Source organism: Cervus elaphus, chromosome 18 (genome assembly GCF_910594005.1).
Source record: "Cervus elaphus chromosome 18, mCerEla1.1, whole genome shotgun sequence".
Classification (NCBI taxonomy): domain Eukaryota; kingdom Metazoa; phylum Chordata; class Mammalia; order Artiodactyla; family Cervidae; genus Cervus; species Cervus elaphus.
The window spans coordinates 103,217,659-103,241,397 of record NC_057832.1 but is presented as its reverse complement, the minus strand read 5'-3'; the positions used below and the strand labels follow the sequence as shown (position 1 = coordinate 103,241,397).

At 37.0% G+C, this 23,739-nt stretch overlaps 1 protein-coding gene and 1 non-coding gene across 3 annotated transcripts in view; both read right to left on the bottom strand.

Annotated features, from left to right (window-relative positions):
- The window catches only part of EXOC4 (exocyst complex component 4), an 811,527-nt gene that overhangs the window by 725,737 nt on the left and 62,051 nt on the right, over positions 1-23,739 (bottom strand). For both annotated transcript variants that reach the window (XM_043871686.1, XM_043871687.1), the window contains exon 5: positions 18,986-19,095. In XM_043871686.1, coding sequence (XP_043727621.1) covers positions 18,986-19,095 — 110 coding nt within the window. The remainder of the gene's footprint in view (positions 1-18,985; positions 19,096-23,739) is intronic.
- Positions 10,093-10,306, bottom strand: LOC122675046. The gene has a single exon (XR_006335196.1). It is a non-coding gene; the product is annotated as a small nucleolar RNA U3 (small nucleolar RNA).

The following is a 23,739-nucleotide window of genomic DNA, read 5'->3' as shown; positions in this document are numbered from 1 at the left end:
AGGTCTTGCCAATCCACGGAAGTTTTCTGAGTAGTAGATCTTTAGATGACAGCTTTCATCTAAACCGTAAGGTCTGGGGAGGAAAGAAATAGCTTCTAACACTGGCTTTTAACCCCTGTGGGAGTGGAAAGAGGGCAAGGCTGGGATCTGAGACATCTGTCATCTACTAAAAACCACAGGCCTTTCCCTCAAACTAACAAACATACAAGTAATACTTCTCATATAATTTCATGGGTTTCCACAACAACCAGAAGAACTACAGGTTAAAAACCTCTCGCCTAAAAATAATTTTCTTATTTTACAAATGGTGGACTACAATAGACAAAAGCAAAAGTGAGTAAAAGCCTAAGGATGGACCCTAATCAAGTTGTTCCCATCCTCTCCTCTCTCCTTCACTCTTCTAAACACCTGAAAGGCTTTTAAAATGTGATCCAAGACTTCCCTGGTGGTCCGGTGGTTGAGAATCCACCTGCCAATGCAGGGGACACGAGTCCGATCCTTGATCCAGGAAGCTTCCATATGCCGCAGGGAAACTAAGCCTGAGTGCCACAACTGCTGAAGCCCACACTTCAAAATCTTTAGAGACTTTTGAATTTTTTTTAAATGTGGCTCCTGAAAGACTGTGTACATTCTTCTTTAGTAGATTCAAGCTCAACTATACTACAGACCCAATCAAAGTTCTTCGGCACCACTGGAGTGTTTTGTTTTTCCATTTATTTTTATTAATTGGAGGCTAATTACTTTACAATATTGTAGTGGTTTTTGCCATACATTGACATGAATCAGCCATGGATTTACATGTGTTCCCCATCCTGAACCCCCCCCTCTCCCATCTCCCTTCCCATCCCATCCCTCTGGGTCATCCCAGTACACCAGCCCCAAGCACTAGTCCCATGCATCCAACCTGGACTGGCGATCTGTTTCACATTTGATGATATACATGTTTCAATGCTGTTCTCTCAGATCATCCCACCCTCGCCTTCTCCCAGAGAGTCCAAAAGTCTGTTCTATACATCTGTGTCTCTTTTTCTGTCTTGCACATAGGGTTATCGTTATCATCTTTCTAAATTCCATATATATGTGTTAGTGTACTGTACTGGTGTTTATCTTTCTGGCTTACTTCACTCTGTATAATGGGCTCCAGTTTCATCCATCTCATTAGAACTGATTCAAATGAATTCTTTTTGATGGCTGAGTAATATTCCATGGTGTATATGTCCCACAGCTTCCTTATCCATTCGTCTGCCGATGGGCATCTAGGTTGCTTCCATGTCCTGGCTATTATAAACAGTGCCGCGACGAACATTGGGGTACACGTGTCTCTTTCAGATCTGGTTTCCTCGGTGTGTATGCCCAGCAGCGGGATTGCTGTGTCATATGGCAGTTCTATTTCCAGTTTTTTAAGTAATCTCCACACTGTTCTCCATAGCGGCTGTACTAGTTTGCATTCCCACCAACAGTGTAAGAGGGTTCCCTTTTCTCCACACCCTCTCCAGCATTTATTGCTTGTAGACTTTTGGATAGCAGCCACGCTGACTGGCGTGTAATGGTAGCTCATTGTTGTTTTGATTTGCATTTCTCTGATAATGAGTAATGTTGAGCATCTTTTCATGTGTTTGTTAGTCATCTATATGTCTTCTTTGGAGAAATGTCTGTTTAGTTCTTTGGCCCATTTTTTGATTGGGTCATTTATTTTTCTGGAATTGAGCTGCAGGAGTTGCTTGTATATTTTTGAGATTAATCCTTTGTCTGTTTCTTCATTTGCTATTATTTTCTCCCATTCTGAAGGCTGTCTTTTCACCTTGCTTATAGTTTCCTTTGTTGTGCAAAAGCTTTTAAGTTTAATTAGGTCCCATTTGTTTATTTTTGCTTTTATTTCCAATATTCTGGAAGGTGGGTCATAGAGGATCTTGCTGTGATTTATGTCGAAGAGTGTTTTGCCTATGTTCTCCTCTAGGAGTTTTCACTGGAGTATTTTGAAATTTATTTAGGGAAGACTGAAAATATTCCAGTATATGGAATAAGTCCTTCTAACCACTGGATAAAGTCTCTGAAACCTCTACTTCAGATAGTATGTGCGCTATTCCCCTCAATTTTTTCTTTTGCTCCCAACTCATAAAATGCACTAATGTATAAACTTAATGACTTCACTTCACTTAATGACATCCATGATATAATTACTTACACAAATTTGTCCCTAAGTCAATAAGCCCTCTACAGATTATCCATAATGCTGTTGCCTTAACTTCAACTCACTAGACCCCTGAAACCCACAGCAAGAGAGAAGGAGACAGAATGATCAAATCCATATGGTTTCCTTCACAGCATAGAGGGCATCTGATAATACAGTAATTAATTTTAAATATTTTAATACTAGCAAACTGGGAGTAGAACCAAGAAGCTTTCAGCCTCTAAACTGACATGACAGTTCTGAAGCCAAGTGAAAAAAAAAAGTCATCAATATTTCCAGTCATGACATTCCAAGAACAGACATTTTAGTTACTGGTTTTGTTTTACACATAAAGAACTGGACACCTCAGGCCGCAAAAGTACTCCATCCTGCAAAACCAACCTCAGCAGTAGGAAAGTACTTAGCGGCCAGGGAGCCATCTGAATGCAGCATGACAGAGAGGGAAAATGAAGCAAAACCTCTAAGCAGAGCTTTAGGCAGGAAAAAAAGTAGTAGAAATTCAGCTGGGACAGAATGATCTTCACGAAAGAGCACATGAGTCACAGACAGGACATATCAGAGGGCCACCTAAACGTCACAACTTGCACACGTGCTGAGTGATGACGAGTGCTAGGTGATAAGGTACACGCAGTTGAAATCAACAAGCCCTAGACTACATGGCATACAGATACTTATATGACACTAATATGACAGATAGCCTATTAAAAATAACAAATAAGCAAGGTATGAAAAATAAAATGCCACAGCCCCAAATGGCACATTTGCTCACAAAATTATCTGTTTGTCTCCCGAAATCTCCTAGAGCATAAACACTGAACAGAGCCAATATTAATTAATTTATATTATCTATTTCACTTGCATCAGCTGAAAATTAAAAGGCGATTCTAAAGAATAATATAATCAGCCATGAAGACTCATTTAATAATCACAAAAACCCAGTGAGGTCAGATAGAATTATTGGTGCTTCAAGGAAAAAGCCTTGTATAAAAATAATTTAGCTGAAACTCAGCAAGTCTTCACACCACCATTAGAACAAAATACACATATTTCAAAATTGATAAACCCTAAATCACTTTTTTTAATTAATTATTTTACTTTACAACATTGTATTGGTTTTGCCATACATTGATTTGAATCCGCCATTTGTATGTACCTCTACTGTTATAACATGTATTCAGTGTTTTAGAACACTTTAAAATTAGAAATACTTTATACCTTTCCCAATACTCTTTTCTTTGATTTTTTATATTTACTTTTTTTTTCTTTTTCCTTTTTGCTGAGGACCTTATCAAGTGAGAACTTCTTGAACTTGGTTTAGAAGACTTTAACCTATAGGACTGTGTTAAATGTTAAAAGACTTTGATGTCTTTTAACCAATTCTTTCTACTGAAATGTTACTGGTCCCAGTTGTTTCTTTTAGACACACACATATTACTAAACAGGCAAACAGATAAGACAGGGCAGACAGATATGCATATATATCTACACCTCAGTGGATATGTGGGATCGTGGAAGGTGGGTTTAACTAGGATACTATGATAGTCACAAAAGAATTAACTAGATGCTATCTAAGGTCTTTTCAAGCTCTATCATTCCCTGATTCCATTAAACCATAGTTAACTCTAGGTATCTCTGGTTCCAAGGCCTACAGCTAATTGTAAGAGCCCATTTAGTAACAGACAAACAAGGTGAATAGTCCATTTATGCAGCTAAATATCTTATAAAAGAAAACTACTTTTCAGTTCATCAGTAAATATAGAAAGCAACCTAGACCAGTCCCTGGCTGCTTTATTTTTCTCAGTATGTTTCGTAAGAAGATAGGTAACACAGGCCAGGCCTATACGCATGTCATTAAACTGCAGAAGGTTAAGGGCCCTGGTAATACACTTTAACCTTTTATTGAATATGCCATTTTATTTATCGTTTATAATTACACATGTCAATTAAGGCATAAGAGTTAATGGTAGTGTTTCCTATAGATGTCACTCCTTACACTACGCAGGGTCCATAAATTATGTAAAGTTCATATATATGATTTCAACCTATAGAGTTTACATGCTATATTCAAGAACATTGTCCCTGTTTAAGAGAACTATCACTATTAATCAGAATTCAGCATTTAAAAAAAACCTTCAAAAAAATTACCAAGCCTAATTAGACCACAAAGTATCAACAGAATTGCACATTGTCAATGTTGCCCTCACTGTTCTGAGCCTAGCCTCAGAACATTGACAATATTCTTAAGGGGAAAATAAGAAAGTTACCGCTTAAAAATAATTCTTATGCTTCTGATCAACCTGGCACTGTAAACTCATATCTAAGATACACAATCTGCTCAAAACTCAATTATACATAAAATATAAGAAATTAAAAATAGTTAGCTCAAAATTGACAACATCACCTCTGCGGACAAGAAATGCAGACAAGTGGAGCCAGAGTGTGTGTCCAATGAGCTCTGGGTGGAGAAGCACGCAAAGGCAGGCAGGATTTGGCCCACGTAGAGCTAGAGACTTAGCACGCTCCAGTGGACAGCTGAGATGACAAAAATCCTTTGAAGGCCGCAAGCACAGGACCAAACCAAGCTCCAGACCCACACTGGTAGGCTACTGGCCTCATCAAATCCTTATCCTCCATTTATGCCCCAGTGGAGCGACTTGGTCAACTACTTATCTTAAATACTATTGGGTTCACCAATGAAAAATTACCTCTAACATCTTTTATTCTAATTAATGCACCCACTGCTGCATATTGAGAGAGCAATATCTGAGGCACTGGTTGCCTCTGGAGTATAGAATCTTGATTAGGGTCTTTCAAATGTTAACTAACTACCCCCAGAGTGTGCATTCCTGATTAAGGTACTTCAAAACTGTTAACTAAGCACCCCTAAGGTGCAGATTCAATTACTTTAAAGAAAACTACAGACAATATAATACCCCACTCCTGAAAGGAGGCTGCCAAAAGCTGTTGACAGCTGATGCTACTGGGGGCAATCATTTCCAAGGAGCTAGAAGATTTTACAGCCTCAGCATATGGATAGTTTCAATTCAGAGGTGAAGATGGAACCCCACATTGCACTGAGTTTTGAAAACACAATGAACATACATTGATCCTTTCATAGTGAAAGTGGGCTGAGGGGAAAATGATGGTATGTTTGGAGAGAAGGTAGAGTGGAATACTGTTAGGATAAAAAACAAAACTAACATCTGTTGAATCAATTTCATAGGTGATATAAAACACTCAGTTCAGTTCAGTCACTCCATCGTCTCCGACTCTTTGCAATCCCATGGACTGCAGCACGCCAGGCCTCCCTGTCCATCACCAACTCCCAGAGATTATTCAAACTCATGTCCATCGAGCCAGTGATGCCATCCAACCATCTCATCCTCTGTCGTCCCCTTCTCCCCTCACCTTGAATCTTTCCCAGCATCAGGGTCATTTCAAATGAGCCAGTTCTTCCCATCAGGTAGCCAAAGTATTGGAGTTTCAGCTTCAGCATCAGTGCTTCCAATGAATATTCAGGACTGATTTCCTTTAGGATGGACTGGTTGGATCTCCTTGCAGTCCAAGGGACTCTCAAGAGTCTTCTCCAACACTACAGTTCAAAAGCATCAATTCTTCGGTGCTCCGTTTTCTTTATAGTCCAACTCTCAATGCACACATGACTACTGGAAAAACCATAGCTTTGACTAGATTGACCTTTGTTGGCAAAGTAATGTCTCTTATTTTTAATATGCTGTGTAGGTTGGTTATAAATTTTCTTGCAAGGAGCAAGTGTCTTTTAATTTCATGGCTGCAGTCACCATCTGCAGTAATTTTGGACCCCCAAAAAATAAAGTCACTGTTTCCCAATCAATTTGCCGTGAAGTGATGGAACCAGATGCCATGATCTCAGTTTTCTGAATGTTGAGCTTTAAGCCAACTTTTTCACTCTGCTCTTTCACTTTTATCAAGAGGCTCTGTAGTTCTTCACTTTCTGCCATAAGGGTGGTGTCATCTGCATATCTGAGGTTATTGATATTTCTCCCAGAATCTTGATTCCAGCTTGTGCTTCATTCAGCCCAGCGTTTCTCATGATGTACTCTGCATATAAGTTAAATAAGCAGGGTGACAATATAAAGCCTTGAGGTATTCCTTCCCCTATTTGGAACCAGTCCACTGTTCCATGTCCAGTTCTAACTGTTGCTTCCTGACCTCCATACAGATTTCTCAGGAGCAAGGGCAGGTGGTCTGGTATTCCCATCTCTTTAAGAATTTTCCAAAAAAAAAAAACAAAAAAAACCAAAAAAAGAATTTTCCAGTTTGTTGATCCACACAGTCAAAGGCATAGTCAATAAAGCAGAAGTAAATGCACATTATATTGCCTAGAGCAAAAAGGATGCCCCTTTGGGCAAAGAGTAGCAATCAATGGAGAATAGGCTACTAGAAATGTTAACAGGGATACAGGATAAGAGACAAGGAACAGATGAATAAATTGATCGTTTATATTAATACTCACTAAACTTTATTAGGCTACAGTCTGCTGTTAATGTATGATTTTGTAAGTTCAACTGCCCATAGAGATAGAATGATATAGTAGAAAGAACAAAAAGCTTGGCATCACTTTGAATTATCATGTCTAGTTGCATGTTCTCTCCATTTCTTCAAATGTGAAGAGGAGATAACATTATCAAGAGAATTGTGCCTATTAAATGAGATAATATGAACACCAAGGCAAACACCAAACATTTTAAAAATAAAAATGAATTTTTAAAACCTCTAGCTTTACTAACACTTCAGGGTTCCTGAAGACAAGGATGGTGGCTTAGATCATAATCTCTCAACATTTCCTCCGGAAGCAAAAGAGAACAATAAAAATTAACAAAATTTCAAAAAAACCATGCTTTCAGGATAACTTGAAATACAGAAATTGCCCCAAATTCAAAATAACTAGAAATAAAAATACGAAGAAAAAAAATCATCTAATCCCAGGAAGTGTTATATTATGCTCCTCTCCCACCACTTCTTTGCCATAAGTCTTTGTTACAAGCAAAAGTATACTGTGAAAAACTAGAATAAAGAAATTTAAAGAGAGTTAATGATGAATCTAAAGACTGATGTAGAATCAAAGTTTTAGAAAGACAAAGTCAACCCTAAGTTTCAAAACTAAAAAGGTATACAAGCAGATCACAGCTTGAACTATAGGGACTTAAAAGCAGACATAATTTGAAAGAGCAGTGTTTGAAACACACAGCCTCTGAGAGAGAAATGAGACAAAAAGAGATAAAAGCCTTTGGCTATGGGATGATGAACAGGAGAGTCATGATTCAGAAAGCAAACAAGCTTACCCCACCACCAAAATAAAAGGACCACTAAAGACGAGAGTGAAAAGTTGGCTTAAAACTCAACATTCAGAAAACTAAGATCATGGCATCTGGTCCCATCACCTCATGACAAATAGATGGGGAAACAATGGAAACAGTGAGAGACTTTATGTTTGGGGGGCTCCAAAAAGCACTGCAGATGGTGACTGCAGCCATGAAATTAAAAGACGCTTACTCCTCGGAAGAAAAGCCTTGACCAACCTAGACAGCATATTAAAAAGCAAAGACATTACTTTGCCAACAAAGGTCCACCTAGTCAAAGCTATGGTTTTTCCAGTAGTCATGTATGGATGTGAGAGTTGGACTATAAAAAAACTGAGCACCAAAGTATTGATGCTTTTGAACTATGGTGTTGGAAAAGACTCTTGAGAGTCCCTTGGACTGCAAGGAGATCCAACCAGTCAACCTTAAAGGAGATCAGTCCTGAATATTCAGCAGAAGCACTGATGCTGAAGCTGAAACTCCAGTACTTTGGCCACCTGATGCAAAGAACCGACTCATTGGAAAAGACCCTGATGCTGGGAAAGATTGAAGGCAGGAGGAGAAGGGGATGACAGAGGATGGTTGGATGGCATCACTGACACAATGGACATGAGTTGGTGATTGACAGGGAAGCTTGGCATGCTGCAGTTCATGGGATCGCAAAGAGTTGGACATAACTGAGTGACTGAACTGAACTGAAATAAATGAATCTGCAGTTTTCTGTAATGACAGAAGAGGGAGGCAATGAGCTAGGAATCCTACAAAACACGCCACCAATATCATAAAAAAAATGAATAGGAAAAATAATGAACACATTCTTGTGAGAGTATTACAAAAAAAATCCAACAGACATCAAGAGGAAAATTTCATCCAACAAATCAGCATGAAGCACAAGAAATCTGGGTGATAACACTCTAGGTGGAATTAATATACTCAAACAAGAATTTGGGGATATGAAAAGCCACTTTGAGTCAAAAATCGAAAAATTATGACAGACACAGACAATCAAAAGCAAAGTGTGAAAGGAAAACTTACAAAACTCAGGAAAGAGAGGGAAGAAAAAGGCAATATTATCTCATACCTCAAGAATACAATACAAAATATGCAAGACAGAATAGATTGAAAAGATTTATTTGATAAAGGATATTGAGTAAATGCAGGGAACCCAAGTAGAGGATAAAAAGGAGAATAAGAAAAAGTAGTAGTAGAAATAAAAAGATGAAAGAGAGAGTAGTAGAAATGGAAAACAGGCAAAGAAAAATAGAGTGATAAAGAAGAAAAGTAAACAGAACATTTAAAATTGTAAACCAGGAAAACTTACAAAAAAAAAAAAGAAAAAGCTGAATGCATAAAATGAAACAACAGCCCATTGGGTATCTTGGAAAATTAATACCTAAAGAAATCAAGACTCCAAGGCACATCCTACTAAATCTTTTCAGTTCCTAAGACTAAAAAGAAATCTGTAAGACTTAAGAATCAAGGAACTTTAATAAGTGGAAAAAAACCTGAGGTATCAGAAATTTCGAAAAGCACTAAAAGAAAAAACTGCAATAGTATTTTGTAAAAATAATAATAATAATAATTTAACGTGTAACCTAAGGAGTTTGTATCCCCAAGTGGCCCTTTAAGTATCAAGGCTCTAGGAAAAAGAAATAAAAAGTTTTCAAATAAAGAAATTCTGCATCCATGACTCCTCGAGGACCTATTTTAGATAATGAACTTACTTCAACCAAGAAATGACTAGGAAACTTGAACAAAATGTCTATTCATGAACATTTAGAACATTTAAATGTAGATTTAACACAAAAACAAAAGTTGTGGAAAACAACTACATGAAAGTAGTATGCTGTAAAAAAGTAAAAATATGCAACTAAAAAAAATGGCAGAAGAAAAAGAGAAAAGTAGAGTAAGTTGATTGTTTATCACGGAGGCGAAAGATGGAAACTAAAGTATACCAATAAAAATAGAGAAATCTGAGAGTAAAGGTTTAACCAAAAAAAAAAAAAAGTGTCTAAGAGCATTTTCTTAAAAGTATACATTAAAAGACAGACACTGGGTGGGGGGCGGGGGACTTCCTAGACAAAAAATTTCTGTATGAGTAAAATAAAAGAACACATATCTTAGAAAGAAACATAGCATACATAATACACATATTTACAAAATACTAAGATACAGTTGTGACAGAAGACATCAGTCATATCAATATATATCAATGGATTCAACTCATCTATTAAAAAAAGGTTTTAATTCAGCTTACAAAGCAAGGCCAAACTATATATGCTATATACATACTAAAGCCAATTTAGAAAGACTAAAAATACCGAATGAACAGTTCAGTTGTGTAGTTCAGTTGTGTCCGACTCTGCGACCCCATGGACCGCAGTATGCCAGGCTTCCCTGTCCATCACCAACTCCCAAAATTTACTCAAACTCATGTCCATCGAGTCGGTGATGCCATCCAACCATCTCCTCCTCTGTCGTCCCCTTCTCCCCCCACCGTGAATCTTTCCCGGCATCAGGGTTCATTTCTTTTTTTTTTTTTTTTTCTTTTTTTTCAAAACCACTCAGATGGTGTCCTCTCCCTCTTACTCTCCCAAAGGAAGAGAAGAACGATCATCAGCGGCCAATGGCAGCTGCAGAAGCAACACCAAAGACCGGCTTCATGCTCAGGAGAGAACACTGCATCTCCTCCTCATGGTTTCGGGTGCTCTACACAATCAGAGAAACTTCTCTAGTAACAAACTATAGAAATGATCCCTGAAAGTATAGTCTTCAGGGTTCATTTCAAATGAGCCAGTTCTTTCCATCAGGTAGCCAAAGTATTGGAGTTTCATTTCCGCATCAGTCCTTCCAATGAATATTCAGGAATGAATTCCTTTGGGATGGACTGATTGGATCTCCTTGCAGTCCAAGGGACTCTCAAGAGTCTTCTCTAACACCGCAGTTCAAAAGCATCAATTCTTCAGTGCTCAGCTTTCTTTATAGTCCAACTCTCACATTCATACATGACTACGGGAAAAACAAAAACCTTGACTAGACGAACCTTTGTTAGCAAAGTAATGTCTCTGCTTTTAATATGCTGTCTAGGTTGGTCATAACTTTTCTTTCAAGGAGCAAGTGTCTTTTCATTTCATGGCTGCAGTCACCATCTGCAGTGATTTTGGAGCCCAAAAAAATTAAGTCTTTCACTGTTTCCACTGTCTCCCAATCTATTTGCCATGTAGTGATGGAACCAGATGCCATGATCTCAGTTTTCTGAATGTTGAGCTTTAAGCCAACTTTTTCACTCTGCTCTTTCACTTTTATCAAGAGGCTCTGTAGTTCTTCACTTTCTGCCATAAGGGTGGTGTCATCTGCATATCTGAGGTTATTGATATTTCTCCCGGCAATCTTGATTCTAGCTTGTGCTTCCTCCAGCCCAGTGTTTCTCATGATGTACTCTGCATATAAGTTAAATAAGCAGGGTGACAATATACAGCCTTGACATACTCCTTCCCCTATTTGGAACCAGTCTGTTGTTTCATGTCCAATTCTAACTGTTGCTTCTTGACCTGCATACAGGTTTTTCAGGAGGCAGGTCAGGTGGTCTGGTATTCCCATCTCTTTAACAATTCTCTTTAACAATTCTCTTTAAGAATTTTCCACATATGAATGAACAGTATGTCAATCAATAAGCGTTAACCACATCAATGAAGGGCATTTTTTAATGCCAAAAAGCACAATTCACAAATGAAACTACAACACACGACTATTCACATACCAAAAAACAGCAATCACCATTTTTAAACAAAAACTATAGGTGAGTCAAAGAGACATAAAAGAAAAACACTAAAAATAAAAATGGAGATAGACAAACAACATAATGAGAATTTCACAAATATACATCAAACTCCTCATCTAATAGAGAAAATGCATCTTCTTCTCAAGTACCCCTGGAATATTAAAAAAAAAAATAACAAACCATAATATATTAAGTCACAAAGAAAATGTAAGTTCTATAAATTTAAAATATTACAAGCAACATTCTCAATTCAACACAACAAAGCTAGAAAATATTAAAAAAAAAAAAAACCAGAAAAGACCCTTTCATCCTTAAAATTCTTTCACCAAAAACACTTGGATCAAAGGAGAAATAAAACCTGAAAGCAGACAGTCTTTGTCAATGGTATGTATCTATGGAATAAAACCTGAAAGCAGACAGTCTTTGTCAATGGTATGTATCTATGGAATAAAACCTGAAAGCAGACAGTCTTTGTCAATGGTATGTATCTATGGAATAAAACCTGAAAGCAGACAGTCTTTGTCCATGGTATGTATCTATGGAATAAAACCTGAAAGCAGACAGTCTTTGTCCATGGTATGTATCTATGGACTAAAACCTGAAAGCAGACAGTCTTTGTCCATGGTTGTATCTATGGAATAAAACCTGAAAGCAGACAGTCTTTGTCCATGGTATGTATCTATGGAATAAAACCTGAAAGCAGACAGTCTTTGTCCATGGTTGTATCTATGGAATAAAACCTGAAAGCAGACAGTCTTTGTCCATGGTTGTATCTATGGAATAAAACCTGAAAGCAGACAGTCTTTGTCCATGGTTGTATCTATGGAATAAAACCTGAAAGCAGACAGTCTTTGTCCATGGTTGTATCTATGGGTACATTTAAAGTAGTAATGAGAGAGAATCTTCTGTCACTAAATACTTTTATTAGTAAAAAATGAAAGAATTAAAATGCGTGATTTCAGTTGCTAGTGCAGGAAAAGAATAAACCAAATGAAAGGATGAAGAAGGAAAGAATAAAAACATAAAGGAATGAGGTAGAGAACAAAAAAATGGACCTAATCAATACATCAAAATTCTTATTATTTTTTGGGAGAAAAAACTAACACCAAAGACAAACCATTAGCTACTTTGATCAAGAAGAAAAGGGAAACAGCACAATTAGATGACGTAAAGGAAACAAAAGAATTTTAAAACAGTAAGAAAATACTTCATAGACATCTATATAAATGAGTTCAGTTTAGTCCCTCAGTCGTGTCCGACTCTTTGCAACCCCGTGGACTGCAGCACACCAGGCTTCTTTGTCCTTCACCAACTCCCAGAGCTTGTTCAAATTCATGTCCATCGAGTCAGTGATGCCATTATTCTATATACATTATTCTATGTAAATAAAATTGAATAAATGAAATCAATAATTGCCTAGGGAGATACAGATTATTAAAATTGATCCCAATAGAAACAGAAAGTTTAAAGAGAACAATTTACACTGATGAAACAAAGTTATTGAAGAATAAAAGGTAAATGTATTAAAACATACAAGATCCAAAAGGTTTCACAAAGAAATTCCTAAATCTTCAAACACCAGATACTCCCAGAGCTCCATAGACTGTTTCAGAGCATTGATAAATGAAAGACAATGTCCTAATTCCTTTTATGCAGCAAATTATTACATTGAAACCAAAATCTAGTATGATTTGGACCACAGGCCACTATTACTCATGAACATGATGCAAAAATCCTAAATAAAATATTAGCAGACAGAATTCAATACTACATTGAGAAAATAATACAGTATGATCAAGGGCAATTTATTCTAGTAATGAAAAATTGGTTCAATATTAAGAAATCCATTATTGGATATTAATAGATTAAAAATAAAATTTTTAAATGGATAAAGACAAACAAGTTGGCACTCCATATCCATAAGTTTCACATCCAAATTCAGCCAACCATGGATAGAAAATAAATTCCAGAAAATTCCCAAAAGCAAAACTTGAACTCAGATGCATGCTGTCAACTATTTACATAGCATTTACACCACATATAGTATAAATATAACATATATGCGCTGGGAAGCCAAAAGATACCTGTGACTCTCTTTGCTGTGGTGGTCTGAACCAAACCCACAATATCTCTGAGGTATTTCTGTATTTATATTCTGTATCTTTTTCCTGTTTGTTTTCATACTTATATTATTATGAGTGTGTACATATAAGGGTATACATGTTGTACATGTGTAAATGTAGATTATATGTATTGGGCTTCCCAGGTGATTAGTGGTAAAGAATCCACCTACCAATGCAGAAGATGCAGGAGATGTGGGTTCTACCCCTGATCTGGAAAATCTCATAGAGAAGGAAATGGCAACATACCCCAGTATTCTTGCTAAAAAATTCCACGGACAATGGAGCATGGCAGGCTACAGTCCTTGAGGTCGCAAAGAGTCTGACACAATTTAGTGACTGAGATGGCACTGTTTCTGTATATTGATTTGTATGTCTGTTTTTGTCACAGTACCACACTGTTTTGATTACTGTAGCTTTGTAGTATTGTCTAAAGGCTAGGAGGATGCTTCCTGCTTTGTTCCTTCTTCTCAGGATTACTTTGGCAATTTTCAGTTCAGTTCAGTTGCTCAGTCATGTCCAAGTCTTTGCAATCTGGGGTCTATATATTTATATACATGTATATGTTATATATAGTATTTGCATAAACTACATTATTTAATACAGTTTATACATTAAAAATTAATACATTTTTAGTAAACAAACTTTGGTCTTGCTTCATTTTTCTATTTAGAAACATTTGAGCTATTAGTCCTATTCTGTCCCCTTGTATATATTCCTCAAATCTACTTCTGGTCAATCATAGAAATCAAAGGTACTTAATAAGAGCAAATGCACGGATGCCTCAGAAACAGTTATATTTAAAATACCAAGGGAGACCCTATCAAAAGGACAGAAGTAATACAAAAGATGTCAAGATTTTGGAGAATCAGATCTTCACTGTTCTAAAAGTGACATTTGAGTTCCAAAAAGAGGAGCTTCATCTCCTTTCTGTTAGGATTCATAGCTCCCAACCTACGAAGAAAATTTTTAAAATATTGAACCCCAAATTCTTGAGATAAATATCAAGTCTCAGAACAAGGTCTGATGAAACAAAAACATCAAGAAAACAGCAGCAAAAGAAGAAAAAATAATTTCATTTGTGCTCTCTTTATGTTTTATTGCTTAACCTATACTGGTACCAGAAAGCAAGGGAGAGAAAAGTCCAGTTTCATTATAGTTATATTCACAGCAATCCCAGCAGGAGTGTGAATAAAATGAATAAAGAAGCCACAAATGAAATGCCTGTGTACCTTGGGAGTAATTGCTCAGTCAGAACGTTCCAAAGGCAATTTGCCAAATAAAAAGACATACTGAGAATCCAAAAGCTTAAACCAACATTTTACTATAATTATTGGCTTTTCTCCACACTTTTTTCATGCTTCTACTTAAGTTATAGTTGAATGACTACATCTAAATTAGACATTAGTTTCCCTGTACATTACAAAATACTGTGACTGATGAGAATAATAGGGAAAAAAATGCTTGCAAAATACATCCTTTACGTATTTAGAGTAAGGATAGTATGAGGCCAGTCTCCAGCAAATACCTTTTTGGTTGAACCTGGACCAATCACTCAGCATCCCTGAATTCAGCTTCCATATTCGTAAAATAACACTTGATTTTTCGTAGTATTTTAAAAATAACACTTGATTAACTAGAGAGTATAAGCAGTTTTTCATATATTGACTAATATAGCTGTCCCTTTATGCAAACTGCCTGCTCATATTTTTGTCTATTTTTCTACTTGTTTATCTTACCGATTTGTAGGGATTCTTTATATATTCTTGATATTTTAACATCTGTTAGATAAATGCCTATCTTTCCATGTATATAGACTCTTCTGTGAATTGCCCATTTGCCCAGTTCTTTATTATGCCATTGCTTTTCTTCATGATTACGTAGGAAAATTAAGTGAATGCTAATCATTTTTCTCCTTATATGTTACTTGCTTCTGCCAATCTGTGCCTGGAATTTGCATCTTATAATTAAAAGTTTTATTTTTAATTAGATGATGCAACAGACAGATAATTCCATACAATTTTATGATAACTTAAATATCTGGCAATACACTTAAATATGACATAAATATAATAATCATCATGACAGTAACAGTACCTGCCCCAACGACCTCTTAGGACTGCTCCATCAGTTGAATGATGTATAGTATCTTACTAACGGTAACACGTAAACTATAATAGAACACCTCTCACATAAAAGTCACTCACAACTCTATCTCTAAATAAGACATGTGAAAAATAACTCATTCACAAGCCACAAAAATTCTCATGTAATTAATAATAATCTGAAAGTTCTCAGAAATCACCTGCATCTTTAATTTATGGCACCCCGATGGGAGATCTGTTCTACCCAGGGATTCCCTATTGCAACTTCCTCTATAGAAATGTCAGCTCTAATGGATTACACCCTCAATCCTACTATTTCACAAGATGAGAAGGGAGCTTTAAGAGCCTATGCTAAATTCCCTGCTGAAAAAGACTATTACTTTCTAGGCTGACTTGCAGAGCACTTCACAAATAGATTCTCAGGACTTACTGTCCATTATTTAGAATAAGACAAAATTTCTGTCCTTTATTATAGTATATTTCATCAGCCCCACACTTTTATATGTACTTATTAGAAACATTTTATGGAGTTCTCTACATAATTTACATTTTTCTCATTTATACAATTCCCTTTAATAATGTGACCCAGATTAATATCGTCCTAAAAACGAGAACTGCAAAGACTTCCCACATCATTTCAAGAAAGTCAAATTTTTATATATTGGCTTCCAAAAATAACTTAGGTCAGAAAATAAGTACTTGCAGACTGTGACAAGTAGAACGGGCCCTGAAACATTGTTGTTGCTTAGTCACTAAGCCATGTCTGACACTTTTGCAACCCCATGGACTGTAGCCCACCAGGCTCCTCTGTCCATTGGATTCCCCAGATAAGAATACTGAGGCTCTAGAGGGTTGTCATTTCCTTGTTCAGGGAATCTTCCTGATTCAGGGATTGGAGCCCCATCTCCTGCATTGGCAAGCAGATTCTGTACCACTGAGCCATCACCGGGGAAGCCCATGAAAGATATTCATGAACTAATACCCAGAATCTGTGGATATGTTACTTTACATGACAAAGGAGACTCTACATGTGATTAAGGTTAAGGATATTGAGAAAGAGAAAAGATCCTGGGTTATCCGGGTAGGAATCAATTTAATCACATGGTCCCTCAAGAGAGGAAGAAGGAAGCAGAAGAGTGGGTCAGAGAGGTATAGGGTGAGAAGAATGTGACCCACTGTCCCTGGCTGTGAAGATGGAGAAAGGGAGCCTGCCACAAGTCAAGGAAAGCAAGAGCCTCTAAGAGCACGTAAAGGCAAGGAAATGGATTCTCCTGCAGAACTTCTGGTAGGAACACAGCCCTGTCCACAACCTTCATTTTAGCTCAATGAGACCCATACTGGACTTTTAACCTACAAAACTGTAGGATGATACATGTTTCCTGTGGTAATCTGTTGCAGCACTGACAGAAATCTAGTATCTAGTTTATTTTCAGGAAAACTGCATGCTTTGGAACCCCGCTCCTGATGTGAAATCACAAGCGCTACTATGTGTCAGCTGCATCAACTTAAATCTATCATTAACCATCCTCAGTCTTGCTTTTCTCACCTGTAAAATGGGGTGCCTCTCTCCTAAGATTATTGAAGGACTTCATGAGTTAATTCATGTAAAGCACTTATTTCTACTGTTTCACAGATAGAAGGTATACTGAGCACATGTTAACTACTGTTACTATTGACTTTAATCAATAACTGTCTTCTTTTTCAGTCACCCCCAGAAAAATCAAGAGATCAGTCCTCCAAACAGAAAAGGAAATGAGCCCTTCTAAAAAGAAAGTTTTGTGGCCAGATCTACAAGCCATCTTCATAATGGTCCCAAGCTCCACTAATCTATCACGCAGTTCTTCCAGAGTCATTCCCAAAAACGAAGGGACAGATGGCTGAAGTCAAAGTGTCACCATGAGCTCCACTCAGTGGTAAAGGCTAACTGCAGGGCCTGACAGAAAAAGTGCACAGAGAGGAAAAGCTGTCTCATTAAAAGTAATAGATGTTGCAGAATTAGCTTCCACTGAAATTTGCCATCACTGGCCTTTTTTCAGCTTATTTGGTATTTATGTTTTTCATTTTCAAAACGCCTGCCCCATCATCTCTTCATGAACAATTAAAATTTTTATTTCACTTGGCCACTGACTCAGCAATATTTACCTAAATTGATATAACCAGGCTAAGTGGCAATTCACATTATAAAGACACAAAGATCTAACAATCGGTAATTTCCACAAAAGGCAGAGGTAAAATATAAATCAAGAGTATAAATGCATTTTCTGTATCATAATTCCACACTCTACAACAACTCAAAGCAGTGTCAAAACTCACAGAACAGTGATATAGCAAAGAAGGGGGCGGAAAACAAAACCTTTTACTCCAGGAAGAAATCTGAATACACAGCTTTGTAAACTGTCATAATATGTGCTTGGGTTTTTAAAAAAATGAGTAAAATTTATTATAAAACAATTCCTTACAGCAGAAATTAGGACAACAATATAAATCAACTATAACTCAATAAAAAATGAAAATCAACCCACCTTAAAAAAGCAATTCTTATACTTTTCCTACAGTAAAAGCAATAAACTTCAAGATTCCAAGCTTAAATAATCCTAAATTTTAATTAAATTTTATTTTATAAAGTAATTAAATATGCTTCAGCAACAGTATATTGTTAGGCTCTCAAAATGAACACTTTCAGTTAGTTGCACAAAATGCATTGACTGAACTCAAATTATTTTTCCACCTTTTCATCATTTCAAGCTGTATAGGACTACAGAACCAGTAAAAACTGTTTTATCTGAAAGTCAATAATAATAATATTTTTATTCCTTTAAAAGACATTACTATTTCTTTAAAAGCATTTGTAAGGTCACCATCTTCCCAACCCAAGGCTGCAATGGCAGGACAGGTGTTTGCAGCAGCCCAGAAGCTCTGAGCCCAACTGAGATGAACTGAACCCTATGATGGGGCAGGTCTGAGCCACTCCAGAAGAATTCCCTTAAACTTTGCCTCCAGAATCAAAAATACAACTTCCCTCCCCAACTTTAAATATCGGCAAAAATGGCTCTCCTTCGTCTCATTCAGTACCATATTAGATAGGTCAAGAAGAAACAAGATTAGTCTGTGGCTAAGTCCTCAGAGTGCACTGAGGTGTCCACACACGCACACAGGTAGACGTGGAGAGGCCAGTGGGAAAACACAAGGAGTGTAGCTATAGAGCAGAGGTCACACACTCAAAAGTTCTCATGGACCCGGCAAGGAATGCGCTATGTGCAGCAGCTGGGTAAAAGCTAATAGGCTCAACAGAAGTTAGAGCAAACACACACACACACACCATCAAAAAGCATTCAACTTCAAAGAAAACAAGCAGCGCTGCTCAAATGGAATGCCCACCCTGGCCTGGGCCCAGGAACTGCAGCCCATTAAAAAGCAGGTGAGTCGCTGAAGAATTAAATACTTACCACTGGAGCTTCCAGGAGTAGAATACTGAGAGGTATCGAGGAATTTCCGAGGCGTAGGAAGGTTTGTAACATCCAGCAGAGGGACAGGAGAAGCGTCCTTCACCAGGGAGCTAAAGGGGAAGAACAGTAGTAGTTACTCACTTACCACTTTCTCCAAAATCTACTTACATCCCAGGACATGCCCATCCTTTATTCCTTTCTTTCTGTCATGAACCCTCCTGACACTCTAATTTCAAGTATCCCCCCAGTCTATTTCATAAAGCAGTGATTGTCACAGACAAGTGGATAAAGACACATTTTAAGGATTCCAAATATTTACATTTTTACCTTTTTACTTCAATACTAGGTTAAGAAGATTAGTGGATATTCTGATGATCTGGATAACCACCTTATAACCCAATTACAGCATGCAACTTCAGGACCTCTTTGTTTCTGTATTAAACTTACCAGCAAAGGAACAGCAAATAACACCTTATTGTGATAAATGAATGAAAGTTTAAATAGTTAAGTTTAGTTTAACTTGTGTTTTTCAAGCTGGAATTTTTATTTTTTTAAGATACACTGGGAATTCACTACATTTAGTTTCCTTTAAAAAAAAAAAAAGTTCATAAATTTCATCAAGCTGAGAATCACATGGAAAGATGATTTCAGGAATCTCAAATAGGTTAATTCAGCATTTGATTGCCCATTTCACCTTTTCCAAAAAGGTCCAGCAACTCATCTTATTAACTTTATCATCTCCATATAAACACAATAATTTTAAGTGATACAAAGACTATAAAAAACAAATTTTCAAGATAAGTCCCATTTATAGACATCTGTTAAGCACAAGAATGTAGGCGGTGCCAAGGCAAATAACACCGGTTGAAGAAAATGAATCATCTAATCACTCTGCATTTCCAACAGAAAAGCTTCTCTAACTCATGTTCCAAGGACAGACGGGTCAAAGCCATAGTTCTCGCCTCCTTCCAGTCCCAGTAACATCACCAGTCACAGTGGCTACCATGGAAATGGTTCTCAAATGACCTGGGAAGGGAGAGCACGCAGTGGTGAGCAGAAACAAGACTACACCTTCAAGGAAGCTTCCTCAAAGTGGAGAAAAAAAAAATGTGTGGAAGTTGGAACATTAGCAATCATGACATCCCCACCTGCATCGCACCACCCCTTTGAAATCAAAGGTATATAACCCAGGTACATGTGCATCCTTAAGCAAATTTTTAAAAAAAGTTCTTTCAGAAAACTTTCAGAAACTAACTTTTATTAAAGGGCAAAATTATCCTTTAAGGTATTATTTTTATTGAATGTTAACAATGTTGACAGCAATGAGATCCAACCAGTCCATCCTAAAGGAAAGCAGCACTGAATATTCATTGGAAGGACTGATGCTGAAGCTGAAACTCCAACACTCTGGCCACCTGATGCAAAGAACTGACTCATTGGAATAGACACTGATGCTGGAAATGATTAAAGGCGGGAGCAGAAGGGGACGACAAGAGGATGAGATGGTTGGATGGCATCACCAACTCAATGGACAGGAGTTTGAGTAAACTCTGGGAGTTGGTGATGGACAGGGAGACCTGGTGTACCGCAGCTCATGAGGTCGCAAAGAGTCGGACACGACTGAGCGACTGAACTGAACAATGTTGACAGCTATCATCCTTGGCCGGGAGGGTAAGTATGACTGTCATTAACTTCTCCCTTTTGACTTATGACTAGGAAGAGGGAATCATTACTCAAACAAGTCTCAGCATCTGCCATGTGCTTGGCACTTTGCTCAGGGCTGAGCATCCAAGAAGTATGACTAAGATATGAGCTAAACCCAACTTCACACATTTCCAAGTGCTGGAATCACTTGCAGACTAATGCGAAACCTCAAGTGAAGAATAAGACATAAAAGTTACAGAAATAGCATTTACCAGGAATTGAACTGACATAGTTAGCTCCAGTAACTCTTCTCCAATATAAAGCTGTAAGTTCCTATTTGCCTACACTATCTTAAGAAAATCTAAAAGAGCCTTCCAATCCACTGATTTGCTATAATCATCTAATTATAAAACCAATTCAATCACATATTTATCCATTCAGCTTTCATACACTGACTACTGTTATCTCTCATTTCTCCTCCTCAGCTACCTCTCTTTTATCTCCATCTTATTCATAACTGGAAAATCGCTTTACGCACCTGCCTAGCCTCTGGACACACATGCCCAAAGAGACAGAGGATAACCACTAATGTTGACAGTGCTGTTTCTGAGTAACTAGGAAAAAGTTAATTTCAACTTTAAGTAATAGGAATAAGACTTGATAAATGTAATAAGTATTCTCATAACAGAAGTGGAGGAGCTATTTTTAAAGCATTGATAAATGAACATATCGATTAACAGGAAATTGAGGTACGCAGCCAGAATACTGCCTGCCACAGCTGTAAATGAGGCAGCAGTCAGTACACGTGTGTGCACAGTCATATGTATATGTGAGCATAATACACACTTCTGTAAATAAGGAGGTGCACACGATTCACTTTAGATTAAAACATACAACTACCTTCTCAGTTTTAACCTAAAAACATATTTCAGTTAAATATAGGGTGATAAACAGCTTGCCATTTTAACACTGAAAAAACATAACCCGCTGACTTTATTATCAGAGCCAGAAGGGCCCTCTAACTCCATCAATAAACTCTTAGAAAGTCAATTTACTGCAAAACTATTTTCATAGACTCATTTCTCTTTCTAAAATTTTCCCTTGGGCTTCAATTTTCTCCTTTGTGAACATTAACCCAAAGGCAAGTAACTCTGGAAATGACTTTTGGTTTTTCTCTTCTTCTTTTATGGAAGGACTTAGTCATAAAAGTTCAAAAGAAAGGGGGCACACCCACTCATTTAGTTACTACAGATAGGAAACTCAACGGAAGGGTACCTGCTATTACAGAATATCACATACCGACCTCTCAGTTTCAATTTCAGAAGCGAGAAAAGGCCTGTCCTCGTTGTACATCAGAAATAAAGTTGAGAAGTATGAGTAGCCTCAAAGGGTTTTCAATCCTTCAGAGGACATATTTTTGAAAACAAAAAAATAAAATAAAAACTAGATTGTTATTAAAAGCAATAACAAATGTTGGAGAAAATGTGGGGGAAAAGGAACCCTTATATACTGTTAGTGGGAATGCAGATTGGTATAGCCACTACAGAAAACAGTAATGGAGATTCCTGGAAAAATTAAGATTAGAATTACCACATGATCCAGATATTCCACTTCTGAGTATTTATGTGAAGAATATGAAAACACAAATTCAAAAAGATATGTGCACCCTATGTTCAAGCAGCAATATTTACAGTGGTCAAGATAAGGAGACAACCTCAGTGTCCATCAATATATAAATGGATAAAAAGGATATATATGTACACAATGTGTGTGTGTATATATACATCTTCTATTGTGCTTATGTATGTATATACATATACAGATGCCTACAATGGAATACTACTCAACAATAAAAAAAATATGAGATCTTCCTCATTTGCAAAAACATGGGTAGACCTTGAGGGTATTAGGATAAGTGAAAAAAAGTAAAAAAGATAAATAACTTTATGATTTCACTCATATGTGGAATATAAAAATCAAACACAAATGATCAAACCAAAACAAAACAAATAACATCTGCTTGCAATGCATGAGACAGCAGTTTGATCCCTGAGTCGGGAAGATCCCCTGGAGAATGAAATGGCAACCCACTCCAGTATTCTTGCCTGGAAAATCCCATGGACAGAGGAGCCTGGCAGGCTACAGTCCATGAGTTAGCAAACAGATATGACTGAGCAACTAAACCACCAACCACCACAGAGAACTGAGTAGTGTTACCAGGGAGAAAAGAGAGAGGAGGAGGGCAAAACAGATAAACTGGATTAACTGGAGGGTGATGGATGAACACTAATTTGTTGAGACTTCCCTGGTGGTCCACTGGTTAAGACTCCATGCTTCCAATGCAGGAGACCTGGGTTTGATCCCTGGTCTGGGAACTACATCCCACTATGACTTGGTATAGGCAAATAAATAAGAATATTTTTTAAAAGGAAAACTAATTTGTTGGTGATGAGCACACTGAAGTGCATACAGAAGTCAAAATACAATGTTGCAGACAAGAAACAATGCAAAAATCAATGTTACCTTAAGTAAAAAATAGATTGTCAATTAATGTAAATTGCTTCTAATTAATATGAATCATCTAAATGGCTTTATTTTCAAAGAAATATTAATAGAAACTACTTTTCTTTTTAAATATCTATGGTTACAAATTTTTTTTTCCATATATTTACTTTTATTGAATTTGTTAATGACACATAGTTTTTGCACTGCCAAACCATGCCTGAGAATTCAAAGAAAGAAATGGTACAATGGACAGCCTCATCCACCCATCATACAGCATATTAAAACTTGATTCATGTGCACTTTGATAATTCCACAATCTTTTAAAAAGTTGTAACAAGGGTTGGGATTTTTAAGTCTCCTTGCAGGTCTTTAGATTTCTATGCCATTAAATAACTTTTCCATATATTCATCTCTGTTCCTCAATAACATAACCCCCAACAAAATTTTGCTGGAAAAAATGCACTTTTCAGGGGAAATATGTGGCTCAAGGTTCAAGAGATTATTTGTTAAAAGATTTTTGGTTCCCAAATGAAGTCTTCAGATTAACCAAGAATCCTTTGTTTCTCAATCATCCAACCTCTCCTTGGCTGGCTCAGCTACTCACC